Source organism: Bufo bufo, chromosome 1 (genome assembly GCF_905171765.1).
Source record: "Bufo bufo chromosome 1, aBufBuf1.1, whole genome shotgun sequence".
NCBI lineage: Eukaryota > Metazoa > Chordata > Amphibia > Anura > Bufonidae > Bufo > Bufo bufo.
The window spans coordinates 783,629,723-783,643,537 of record NC_053389.1 but is presented as its reverse complement, the minus strand read 5'-3'; the positions used below and the strand labels follow the sequence as shown (position 1 = coordinate 783,643,537).

Genomic DNA, 13,815 nt, shown 5'->3' with positions numbered 1-13,815 from the left:
TTCTGCTAGAAGATGCTCCGTGGCCTCTGCCAATCAGAACCAATCTACTCTCCCAGGGCCCAGTCTTCCATCAGAGTTTAACGGCGTGGCTGTTGAAACCTTTCTGTTGAAATGCAGAGGTTTTTCTGATGCGGTCATTCGAACCATGATTAGGGCCAGGAAACCTTCCTCTTCTAGGATTTACTACCGGACCTGGAAATCCTTCTTGTGTTTCTGCAAGGAACGAGCTCTTCCTCCCAGGCGTTTTTCCCTTCTGACGGTTCTAGCGTTCCTTCAGTCAGGATTGGACCTGGGCATGGCTCTCAGTTCCCTCAAAGGGCAGGTCTCGGCCCTGTCCATTTTTTTTCCAACGTACTCTAGCCGTCGTAGGTCCGGTCAAGACTTTCTTGCAAGGAGTAGCTCACACCGTTCCCCCATATCTGCCCCCATTACATTCTTGGGACCTGAACCTGGTTCTCGGTGCACTCCAGACAGCGCCTTTCGAACCTCCGAGTAAAGTTTCCGTCCGTCTACTTTCCTGGAAAGTGGCCTTTTTAGTGGCCATTACCTCTATTCGACGGGTTTCGGAACTGGCAGCTCTCTCCTACAAGGAACCCTTTTTGGTGTTTCACCAAGATAAGGTGGTTCTTCGTCCAGTGCCATCTTTTTTTACCAAAGGTTGTTTCTGCCTTTCACATGAATGAGGACATTGTTTTGCCCTCGTTTTGCCCTCAGCCTTCTCATCCTCGGGAGGTCTCCCTCCATCGTTTGGATGTAGTACGGGCCTTGAAGATCTATCTGTCGGTGGTGGCCCCCTTTACACGCACTGACGCTCTGTTCGTTTTCTCGGAAGGCCCTCGTAAAGGTTTGGCAGCTTCAAAGGTGACTATTGCTCGGTGGATTCGCTCGGCCATTGCCGAGGCCTATCGTTCCAGGGACAAGGTTCCTCCACCCGGGATCACGGCTCTTGGGCACACCTCCACCACGCTTCTGCGTCTCAGTTGTGTAAAGCAGCGACTTGGTCCTCTCTACACACCTTTACTAAATTTTACCGGGTGCATTCATTGGCCTCGGCGGATGCTTCACTCGGCCGCAGGGTTCTGCAGGCCGCAGTTCAGTGACTTCTATAGAGAGTTGGTTTGGGAGAATTTTGTTTCCCTCCCCGGGGACTGCTTTAGGACGTCCCACGGTCCTGTGTCCCCCAATGATATGAGCGAGAAAATGAGATTTTTGTGAACTCACCTGTAAAATCTCTTCCTCTCTTGATTCATTGGGGGACACAGCACCCACCCACATATTGTTGTGAGGCAAGTGGGGTTCCTGTTTTGTCTGTTGGGACCTTGTGTTTGGTTCAGTCTCATGACAGTGTACATTTTTCTGTTGATTTTTACTTTAATTTGGTCTCTCCTACTGCTGGAGCACAAACTGAAATGCTCTCTCCAGGCTGGAGGGGGTATAGCCTGCAGGGGAGGAGCTAACAGTTTTCAGCCTAGTGGCCGCAGCAAGCTATACCCAGGGTCCTGTGTCCCCCAATGAATCAAGCGAGAAAGAGATTTTACTGGTGAGTTCACAAAAATCTCATTTTACCCCCCGAAATATAGAATATATCGCATATTGCACATTCTTAAAATTATATTGCAATATAGATTTTAGGCCATATCGCCCACCCCTAGCGCCGGCCCTGTGCGTTCCGCAAAATGCATAATGCACACGACCGGTATCTGTGTTTTGCAGATACGCAATTTGCGGACTGCAAAACACAGCACGCCGGTGTGCTTACTCTCCTCATCAGTGTGTTTGGGTGTGTACTCTATAACATATATGTATGTTGTTTCATGTGACTTCATAATTAGCTATCATGTATTGAGGAATAACAGTATTTCTGACCTTTATGTGACATGTCTCCTGCATTTTTAGCAGCGTTCCTGTACTGTCGGCTCTGTTTCACTGAATTATTGTGTGGAGCTCAGCTGGTACGATGTCTGCTATAAACTGTATACATAGAAGAGGAGATACTGCAACTGTTGCATACTCTAAAAAGCTGTAGTGCATATACATTATACAGCTGTAGTGTTGTTGTTAATCCAGCATTGAAGCGAGCTAAAACGCTTAGATTTAGCAAATGTGGTGCATCTATACCGGGGGGGTAGATCCTGCACTTGTGGTCCGCTGCTAATGGCAATCCCCAGCAAAAATGCATACAATGGAGGATGCCTACAGCTGACCACAAGTACCACAATGGACATCCTACACAGGATAGAAAATGTGTGGATGTGATAAACAGGTGAAGGTGGATTTTGGCAGTGACTTGAGAGCTTGTGATTAGTCCAGGGGTAGGTGGTTTTCTAATCTTTGCTTGTACCATTGATTTATGAAAATAAAAATAAATTTGTATACTTTTCCGCCATCCGGGACGTAATTTTAAATAATTATGTTGAACCACTGAGACCAAAGTCTACGTCACTAATCTACAACACACATACTCACAAATGACAGGATGTGGCAGCCTCTTGGGGGTGCTCAGTGTGAAAATTGCAATACTTTTTTTGCTGACTTCAGGATTTAATTTTTTGCAGTTTTTTTTTTCTTTTCCCCTCCTCTTACAGCAAATGCACTTTTCAGTCATCCAGCCTTCTTGATCACTTTTAGGGTCCATTCACACGTCCGCAATTTCGTTCTGCATTTTGCGGAACAGAATTGCGGACCCATTCAATTCTATGGGGCAGCACGATGTGCTGCCCAGATCCGGAATTGCGGATTCGCACTTCCGGGTCCGCAATTCCGTTCCCGAAAAAAATAGAACATGTCCTATTCTTGTCCGCAATAGGCATTTTCTATTAAGTGCTGGCGATGTCCGTGTTTTGTGGATCCGCAAAACACACACAGACGTGTGAATGGACCCTTAGTATAAGCAGTATTTACTCTCTTGTTTCAAAAGGCAACTTGAAGAAAGCAAAGCCAATAACCATCCCCCACCCAGCGTCACTGATGTGCCATCTTCCCAAAATCAAGTCCTCCAGAGCAAACCAGACTACAGCACTATTTTACACCAGCAGGGGGCAGTATTTGACTGCATGGAAATTGTGGTAAGTTTCATGTTGTAGAAAACGTGCCTTTCCATGTTCATCACATTTTGTCACCATTCCATCTTCTGACCAGATTGTATTTCGTTAGTCAAGAGGTATTATGGTAGTCAGCCAGGATTTATTTCTCCTTCACAAAACAACAAAATTTAATTGTGTTCTGCAACTACACAGTAAGGTTTAATATACCGTATATCAGTTTATTTTTATTTTTATATACCTATTTAAATTATTGAATAAAAATGTGAATTAGGGGTGAATGTTATAGGTCTTTTGCTGTAATATATCCCTGGATTTCTATGCCCCCATTGTCTCATAGGTGCGGGTCCCACTGTTGGGACCTGCACCAATATCGAGAATGGAGCCCCGCAAGGTGGTGGCTGGAGGACTCCGGTCCGGCCACCACCAAGTTAGCTCCCCATAGAAGTGAATGGGAGCGTACTGTGCATGCGCGGCCTGCGCTCCTATTCATTTCTATGGGGCCGACGGAAATAGCCGAGCCAGTCGGCTATTTTCACCAGCCCCATAGAAAATGAACGGAGGGCGGCTGCGCATGCGCAGTGCGCCCTCCTTCACTTGCGGGGCTCCATGCTTGATATAGGTGCGGGTCCTAGACCTTTTTGATCGCCTGGTGTTGCACTTTAGTTTTTTTTTTAGCACAGTTTTTATTATATTTTCATATGGTGGTGTTCACCTGAGGGGGTTAGGTCATGTGATATTTTTATAGAGCCAGTCGATACAGACGCGGCGATACCTAATATGTCAACTTTTTAATTTTTTTGGTCCTATTTTTTACAATTTTTCTTTTACTTTATTTTGAGAAAGGACCCTTTTTTTTATTCTTTTTTTTTTTTACTTAAAACTTTATTTCTTAAACTTTTTTTTTTGTCCCACTCTTGGGGGTCTGATCCCCTTTACAATACATGACAATACTTCTGTATTGTAATGCATTGGCTGTAAGTGTATTACCAGTGTAATACACTTACAGCCTTCCTGCCTGTGAGATCCAGGGGGCTGGATCTCACAGGCTGTCATAGAAGGCAGCCACGATGCCTAAGGAAGGAATCGGGCTGTTATCCCTGCCATCGGGTCCCCGTCATAGCAGCCCGGGGACCCGATGGCCACCTGGCAGGATCCCACACGTGCCGCAGTCATCGCTAAATGCGGCAGTGCGAGAGTTAATGCGTGGCGCATACAGCAGGGGTCCGGCTATCAGTTACTGCCAGACCCCTGCAGCTTATCGGGCGGGCGCAGCTCTTGCACCCGCTCGATCAGCATGTCGTACTTGTACGTCACTGGTCGGTCCTTAAGTTACGGCGAGATAGGACGTACATGTACATCATTGGTCCTTATGTGGTTAATTCACGCCATTTTTCCAATTTTACATATAAAATATATAAACAATAAATAAACATATTACATATCACCACGTCCGAAAAGTCCAAACTATTAAAATATAAAAACATGTCTCCTATGCGGTCAACGGCGTAACAGAAAAATAAATCAAAGAAGTACCCACCTGTCGCTAGATTGACATGGCCAAACATTTATCCCGGCTCTGATAATTTCCTGCCTGCGCCACTTCTCCCATTATCCGAGCAGAGGCAGAAGCTCTGCTTCCAGAGCAGCAGCTGCGCAGAAGGCGGCACCCAGCTGCGCAGACTGCTTGCTCTGCTAATTGGATCAGTGGTGCAGACAGGAAATTGTCAGGTCTTGGGGCACAACCCCCCCCAAGGTGAGGAATTCCTACTGATCAGAAGAACCGATTCATTAGAATTGATCACACATCTCTAAGCTGCATCTCTCGTTTTTTTTTTTTGTTTTTTTTTTAATTAATTTCTTTCTACAGTGGTCTTACTGGGAAGAAAAACATTCATTACCTTTATGGGGTTGACCCGATATCGACACTCAGCACTTGTCCTTTTCATTTGTAAAATGGGGACAGAGGATGATCAAAGATTACTTTAAAAAAAAATAAAAAATTTACTTTTTTAAATTTTTTTATTTTTTTTAGTTCTAGGGAACCTGAACAATAATCACTGGATTGTTTTTTCCCCTACCCTAAAATAATATAGTACTGCAGTCTGTGGTAAAAAAAAAAAAAATACATAAAAAGTTGTGCTCCCCTTAAGTCCTTCCTGCCTTCCCAAGGCTGCCATAGCAACTAAATGGCCCCAACATTCTCATCAAGTGGGGCCATTTGATCTCTGGAGGGAGCCACCACCTTCTAATTGATCGCTCACTGGCAGTATTCGCAGTTGAGGCGTTAAAGGGGTTGTGTCATCTGAGGCATTGGTGGCTAGGATATGCCATCGATGTCAGATAGGTGCAGGTCCCACCTCTGGAACCCACACCCATCTCCAGAATGGGGCCCTCAAAGCGAAGAAGAGAGCACCGCACATGCGCGGTATGCTCTCTATTTACTTCTGTGGGAGCTCCAAAAATAGCTAAACAAGCACACTTGGCTATCTCTGGAGATCCCATAGAAGTGAATTGAGAGCATACCGCGCATGCACAGTCACCTATCCGTTCACCTCCATAGTGATGCGGGATTTAGCCACGCCGGTGATCGGCTATTTTTACGGAAGTCCCATAGACAAAAATGGAGGGTGGCTGTGCTTGTGTGGTGCGTCCTCGTTCACTTTGGCCCTGTTCTAGAGAGTGTGGGTCTCACCTTTGGGTCCCTGACATTGGTTGCATAGCCTAGTGATATGCCACCAGTGTCTCAGACAACCCCTCTAAATATCAGTGATCAGAGTTGGCTAAAGGGGCATTTTGATTACAACAAATGTTATATTTTGTGGTACTTAAAAATGTAGCACTTTTTTCACATGGTTTTCAAGGTCTCTGCTTGCAGTTATTCGCCATGAACTTTCATTGTATCTACCTTCTCCTGGTCACATGGCTGCTCGGCTCATCTCAGATACCGGTCTGATTACTGTGCCATAATGTGCACCTGTGTGTCCATCACATGAATGGCGAAGGGTTTTATTGAATCACAGCAAGCGGAGATGTTGACCTGAGGCATACTGAATTTTTTTTTTTTCATTACACAGTAAATAGACTTTATGTCATGAAACCCCTTTAACTGTAGGTTGATACAGTCCAGTTATGGATCTTTATTTGGAAGGCATCCCAATTCCTTCAAATTGTCTTCGTACCTTCATGCCTTGTAGACAAGTTATATGAGGAGATGACAGCAAGGGAGTGAGGACTGGACTGAGCTGTCAAGCTGTAGGCATGGAAGCAACTTAATTTCTGCAAAGTGCCTTTTTTGAATGTCGAAAAACCTGACTCTGCTTTAGTTCTCCTAATAGTATACCACCAGATACCTGCTCTGTGAATCGAGTACTAGTCTAAAACCTATCAGCTGTTTGAGAGGACACCAGAGTTCCTGTGAGCGCCGCGGCCTTCCCTGTGCTCACCAAGCACAGCGTCGTACATTGTATAGCGGCTGTACTTGGTATCGCAGCTCAGCCCCAAGCTGAGCTGTGCCCAGGTCATGCGACCGATGAATGTGATGTCACTGACCTAGGAAAAGCTGAGAGAAGGTCGAGGCGCTACTGCGAGCGGCACTGCCTTCTAAAAACAGCTGATCGTTGGGGGTCCCGGGTGTTGGACCCCCACTTATCAGGTACTGATGACCTATCCAGAGGATAAGTCATCATTATTAATATATCTGAAAACCCCTTTAACCTCTTCCGGACACATGACGTACCGGTACGTCATGTGTATTTCCCAGGGCTGTGGAGTCGGTAGATAAATGGTCCGACTCCGACTCCTCAGTTTTTGGTACTCCCGACTCCAACTCCTCTGTATTTAATATGCAAATGTATTTTATACAGTCCTTGAAGGAAAGAAAGGCAACATACAGTACAGACCAAAAGTTTGGACACACCTTCTCATTCAAAGAGTTTTCTTTATTTTCATGACTATGAAGGCATCAAAACTATGAATTAACACATGTGGAATTATATACATAACAAACAAGTGTGAAACAACTGAAAATATGTCATATTCTAGGTTCTTCAAAGTAGCCACCTTTTGCTTTGATTACTGCTTTGCACACTCTTGGCATTCTCTTGATGATCTTCAAGAGGTAGTCCCCTGAAATGGTCTTCCAACAGTCTTGAAGGAGTTCCCAGAGATGCTTAGCACTTGTTGGCCCTTTTGCCTTCACTCTGCGGTCCAGCTCACCCCAAACCATCTCGATTGGGTTCAGGTCCGGTTACTGTGGAGGCCAGGTCATCTGGCGCAGTACCCCATCACTCTCCTTCATGGTCAAATAGCCCTTACTTTCAAAGTTTTCCCAATTTTTCGGCTGACTGACTGACCTTCATTTCTTAAAGTAATGATAGCCACTCGTTTTTCTTTACTTAGCTGCTTTTTTCTTGCCATAATACAAATTCTAAGTAAAGAAAAACGAGTGGCTATCATTACTTTAAGAAATGAAGGTCAGTCAGTCAGCCGAAAAATTGGGAAAACTTTGAAAGTAAGGGCTATTTGACCATGAAGGAGAGTGATGGGGTGCTGCGCCAGATGACCTGGCCTCCACAGTCACCGGACCTGAACCCAATCGAGATGGTTTGGGGTGAGCTGGACCGCAGAGTGAAGGCAAAAGGGCCAACAAGTGCTAAGCATCTCTGGGAACTCCTTCAAGACTGTTGGAAGACCATTTCAGGGGACTACCTCTTGAAGCTCATCAAGAGAATGCCAAGAGTGTGCAAAGCAGTAATCAAAGCAAAAGGTGGCTACTTTGAAGAACCTAGAATATGACATATTTTCAGTTGTTTCACACTTGTTTGTTATGTATATAATTCCACATGTGTTAATTCATAGTTTTGATGCCTTCATAGTCATGAAAATAAAGAAAACTCTTTGAATGAGAAGGTGTGTCCAAACTTTTGGTCTGTACTGTACATGTCATTACTACAGAACTACTGGCTAGGAAGCCGCTGCCTTCTCCTTTGTGTGCTGATCTTCTGCTTAAGATAGGGCAGTGTTATGGGGGGGATCTGTGGATGACACATAAGATAAGATGCTATATATATGTCATCCTCAGATGCTCCCATAACAGTGCCAGCCACAGGTGCCCCCATAACAGTGCCAGCCACAGGTGCCCCCATAACAGTGCCAGCCACAGGTGCCCCCATAACAGTGCCAGCCACAGGTGCCCCCATAACAGTGCCAGCCACAGGTGCCCCCATAACAGTGCCAGCCACAGGTGCCCCCATAACAGTGCCAGCCACAGGTGCCCCCATAACAGTGCCAGCCACAGGTGCCCCCATAACAGCGCCAGCCACAGATGCCCCGCATAACAGCGCCAGCCACAGATGCCCCGCATAACAGCGCCAGCCACAGATGCCCCGCATAACAGCGCCAGCCACAGATGCCCCCCATAACAGCGCCAGCCACAGATGCCCCCCATAACAGCGCCACCCTCAGATGCCCCCCATAACAGCGCCACCCACAGATGCCCCCCATAACAGCGCCACCCACAGATGCCCCCCATAACAGCGCCACCCACAGATGCCCCCCAAAACAGCGCCACCCACAGATGCCCCCCAAAACAGCGCCACCCACAGATGCCCCCCAAAACAGCGCCACCCACAGATGCCCCCCATAACAGCGCCACCCACAGATGCCACCCACAGATCCCCCCCCATAATAGTGTCATCCACAGACCACCATTAGTTCAAAACCAAAAGCACACCTTTTTGGTTAAAAATTTATTTTTTCTTATTTTCCTCCTCAAAAACCTAGGTGCGTCTTATAGGGCGAAAAATACGGTAATTAATTATAACTTTTTGTGAATTGGGACATTTAAACTTGCTTTTTTTTTTATTCCAATTTAAATCTAGTAGGAGTCGAAGTCGGTTCATTTTTTGCAGACTCCGACTCCAGGTACCCAAAATTGCCTCCGACTCCACAGCCCTGGTATTTCCGATCACCGCCGCTCGGCGGGTGGTGATCGGAACCCGGTGCCTGCTCAAATCGTTGAGCAGGCACCTTGGCTAATTGCGCGGGGGGGGGTCCCATGATGGTGTCAAAAAACCAGTTCCCGCAAAATCTGCCTTCCAAAAACCGTATGGCGTTCCTTTCCTTCTGTGCCCAGCCGTGTGCCCGTACAGCAGTTTACGACCACATATGGGGTGTTTCTGTAAACTATAGAATCAGGGCCATAAATATTGAGTTTTGTTTGGCTGTTAACCCTTGCTTTGTAACTGGAAAAAAAAATATTAAAATGGAAAATCTGCCAAAAAAGTGAAATTTTGAAATTGTATCTCTATTTTCAATTAATTCTTGTGGAACACCTAAAGGGTTAACGACGTTTGTAAAATCAGTTTTGAATACCTTGAGGGGTGTAGTTTATAGAATGGCGTCATTTTTGGGTGGTTTCTATTATGTAAGCCTCGCAAAGTGACTTCAGACCTGAACTGGTCCCTAAAAAGTGGGTTTCTGAAAAATTTCAAGATTTTCTTCTAAGCCTTGTAACATCCCCAAAAAATAAAATATCATTCCCAAATTGATCCAAACATGAAGTAGACATATGGGGAATGTAAAGTAATAACTATTTTTGGAGGTATTACTATGTATTATAGAAGTAGAGAAATTTAAACTTGGAAATTTGCAATATTTTACAAATTTTTGGTAAATTTGGTATTTGTTTATAAATAAAAAATATTTTTTTTTACTTCATTTTACCAGTGTCATGAAGTACAATATGTGACGAAAAAACAATCTCAGAACGGCCTGGATAAGTCAAAGCGTTTTAAAGTTATCACCACTTAAAGTGACACTGGTCAGATTTGCAAAAAATGGCCTGGTCCTCAAGGTGAAATAAGGCTGTGTCCCAAAGAAGTTAAAGGGATCGTCTCACTTCAGCCAATAACATTTATCATGTAGAGAAAGTTAATACAAGCCACTTACTAATGTATTGTGATTGTCCATATTGCCTCCTTTGTTGGCTGGATTCATTTTTCCATCGCATTATACACTGCATGATAAATGTCATTTGCTGAAGTGACAACCCCTGTACAGCACCTTGCGATCAGAGAGCAGCGTGTAGATTTTTCTCCTATTCAGATGTGTCCTACCTTTAACCTTAGGATGATGGGTTTATCGCCTCGCTAAATTTTGTCAGGGCTACAGAATCCTCCTTCTGTTGAATTCGGTCAGACAGACCTAATGGCCTGGAAATCTGTCCGGTAATATGTTGTGTAACTAATCTATATATATTTGCTGTGCGGTGTAATGAAATCTAGAAGGCGTCCGTTTTCTTTATAAGCAGTGTCCGCGCTGGGACAGATTTTTCTGTAGACTTGTAACAGGTGCGTCAGACACAGAAATAGAGAAATAATTTAATATGTCGTGAAGAACAGCTGAAAATTATGGCAATATATGCCGTGCAAGATACATTCGCTCCATTGCTTGATGCCAAAAAGGCGGCACATTTCTAGGAGATTTCTTAACTCCTTCATGCTCCTCGCTAAACTGATGAAAAGGCACAGAATGTAAAAAACAAAGCCATATTGCAGTATTTTGTCGTGTGCCACATTGCTTCGTTCTTGAGAAGTCTAACCCTGTTGGCTGCATTCTCATAAATGTGAAAAATGTCCATGTTTATAAAGTATTTCACACGTCTGTTTTTGAAACCAATTAAAGGGTTTCTGTCATCAGAAAATCGTTATGTAGCTGGCTGACATGAGCGATGGGCTATAACATAACTGTATGACTTATATCTCCCTGCCTGCCGCCGTTCGCGCTAAATAATGACTTTTATAATATGCAAATGAGCCTCTAGGCGCTAGTGGGGCGTTACTGCAGCACCTAGAGGCTCCGTCCTCTCACCGTTTGGCACGCCCTTGTAAAGGCGATTGACATCCTTGGTCTCCTCCGTGCCCCGCAAATCCCGCGCCTGCACCGTACATTTTAATATTAGGCGCAGTGAGTGATAGAAACCCTTTAAAGTCAATGGGGGTTATTTACATGGCGTGTTTTTTTTTTTTTTTTTGGCCTCTGAATAGCTGCTGTCAAAAATAGGACATGTAGTTTTTTCAGCAGTTTTTATGACACCATTGAAATCAGTGGGCTTGGTTTTAACAACTGTTTAGATGGAAGTGCACCCCTTCCAATTGTCATTAAAGACGTGTACACTGTGGGGGAAGGGGAAGGCCCTTCAAGGGTTAAATAAAAAAAACAATACAATAGCTCCTCTAATTGCATCCGATGGAACACTCGCTCCACACTGGAGGCACCAGGACCTGACGTCCCCATCATTGTGACGTCACGACGCTAGGAGCGCAGGTCCTGCTCCCTCCAGTGAGGAGCAAGCGTTCCATCGGATGCATGAAGCCAATGGGTCTGCAAAAAATAAAAAAAAACATATGCAGATCCATGTTTTGCGGACCAAGCAAGGCAGCTCCATATGAAGTTAGCTGTAGGCTCAGAGAGCGTAGCGTTCTTGAGTAAAGTCATCTCAGATTGCGTGGTAGCAATTGAACACAGCATCTGAGGGGTTAAATGTCTATGGTTCCGAAGATCACTCAACAATTCAAACAGGTTGCACGGCCCCTTTTATTTTCCTAGGCCTGGCGGTTTACGATAGATATGCATTAGCTGTTGTATGGCTGTATTTTACTGATGATTGTCCTCTACGTTTCAGCTGGATAACGTGCAGCAGTCAATCAACTTGTTAAACTCCTTCCTGAATGACAGCACCTCCCATCTGCAGCATTTGTCGACACAACTGAGTAAGTCTTCCGTCAGTCGGAGGTTTATGTCGTCTTGTTAATATGAGGCTTGTGGGTAAAGGGGCCGGACGTGAACTTTCCTGCTTTCATTTGCAGAAACCCAGTCTTTTAGACCAATGGAAGATTCGCCCGTCCGAACATTCCTAAAAGTTTACAAAAAATGAAGCGTGACCTGGAGATCCGTAGTCATCGTACAGGTGACATGCTTGTAAGGCTGACGTTCTATAGAATTTCCGTTCATTGTATATAGGGTCTGTAGGATAAAGTAAATTTATTGTGATTAATGTTTGTAATAAATTTCAAACGTCTGTGTGTGGTTTTCTTGTTACTTTTTGACACGATTGTGCAGATCTGCAAAATCTGAGTTCCAGGACCACGCAGCTGCCTTTTAGTTACCTGCAGATTTTTATTTTTTTTGCCTTGCTGCTTTGGAAATCTTATCCCCATGCACTGACTTTCTGCTAGGTAGGCGGTGGGCTAGTGATTATACCCAGCAGCCATAGAGCGCAGAGTGGAGACAAGTGAGGACTGCTTGGTGCTCATGCACACAAACATATTTTTTAGACTGGTTTTGCACCTAATTCATACATAGAATAGGGCCACCGACATAGATCGAAGCAAAAGTTAGATAACTTCTGAATTAGTCTCAAAATGATCAAACGAGGCGCAAATGCCTCTGAAACATGCGCAGTTTCAGTAGTAAAGGCACTTAATAAAATTAGAATGACTAAAACAGCATTTCCAAAAAAAAATGGTACAAACACTATAATGTGCCCCAGTGATCATAGCTATACACCAGTGGACATCCAGTATGGACTCTTTTCTGAACAGATGAATTCAACTTGCAGCAGCCGGGCCGAATATTGGTCATATACCGCTGCACAAAATACAGCTGCTAAATACTTCCAAAGGATAGATGTCCAGCACTCAGCAAATTAGCCTCTTGAAATATTAAGGAGAATACACCCCCTATTTTAGGGTGACACGGACCTCTCCTTTGTAATATACAGTACAGAGCAAAAGTTTGGACACACCTTCTCATTCAAAGAGTTTTCTTTATTTTCATGACTATGAAAATTGTAGATTCACACTGAAGGCATCAAAACTATGAATTAAAACATGTGGAATTATATACATAACAAACAAGTGTGAAACAACTGAAAATATGTCATATTCTAGGTTCTTCAAAGTAGCCACCTTTTGCTTTGATTACTGCTTTGCACACTCTTGGCATTCTCTTGATGAGCTTCAAGAGGTAGTCCCCTGAAATGGTTTTCACTTCACAGGTGTGCCCTGTCAGGTTTAATAAGTGGGATTTCTTGCCTTATAAATGGGGTTGGGACCATCAGTGGCGTTGAGGAGAAGTCAGGTGCATACACAGCTGATAGTCCTACTGAATAGACTGTTAATATTTGTATTATGGCAAGAAAAAAGCAGCTAATTAAAAAAAAACGAGTGGCCATCATTACTTTAAGAAATGAAGGTCAGTCAGTCAGCCGAAAAATTGGGAAAACTTTGAAAGTAAGGGCTATTTGACCATGAAGGAGAGTGATGGGGTGCTGCGCCAGATGACCTGGCCTCCACAGTCACCGGACTTGAACCCAATAGAGATGGTTTGGGGTGAGCTGGGCCACAGAGTGAAGGCAAAAGGGCCAACAAGTTCTAAGCATCTCTGGGAACTCCTTCAAGACTGTTGGAAGACCATTTCAGGGGACTACCTCTTGAAGCTCATCAAGAGAATGCCAAGAGTGTGCAAAGCAGTAATCAAAGCAAAAAGTGGCTACTTTGAAGAACCTAGAATATGACATATTTTCAGTTGTTTCACACTTGTTTGTTATGTATATAATTCCACATGTGTTAATTTATAGTTTTGATGCCTTCATAGTCATGAAAATAAAGAAAACTCTTTGAATGAGAAGGTGTGTCCAAACTTTTGGTCTGTACTGTACATAACTTTAAAATGGAGGTATTAAGAGAACGGTGTAGTGCCCTAGTACCTT

The 13,815-nt window shown here is 44.2% G+C and overlaps 1 protein-coding gene across 1 annotated transcript in view; it reads left to right on the top strand.

Annotated features, from left to right (window-relative positions):
• DSN1 (DSN1 component of MIS12 kinetochore complex) overlaps positions 1 to 12,122 on the top strand; it is a 55,405-nt gene extending 43,283 nt beyond the window's left edge. Inside the window, exons 8-10 of the mRNA XM_040415829.1 lie at positions 2,918 to 3,065; positions 11,728 to 11,815; positions 11,912 to 12,122. Coding sequence (XP_040271763.1) covers positions 2,918 to 3,065; positions 11,728 to 11,815; positions 11,912 to 11,979 — 304 coding nt within the window. The 3' untranslated portion in view covers positions 11,980 to 12,122. The remainder of the gene's footprint in view (positions 1 to 2,917; positions 3,066 to 11,727; positions 11,816 to 11,911) is intronic.
• The last annotated feature ends 1,693 nt before the right edge of the window (positions 12,123 to 13,815 follow it).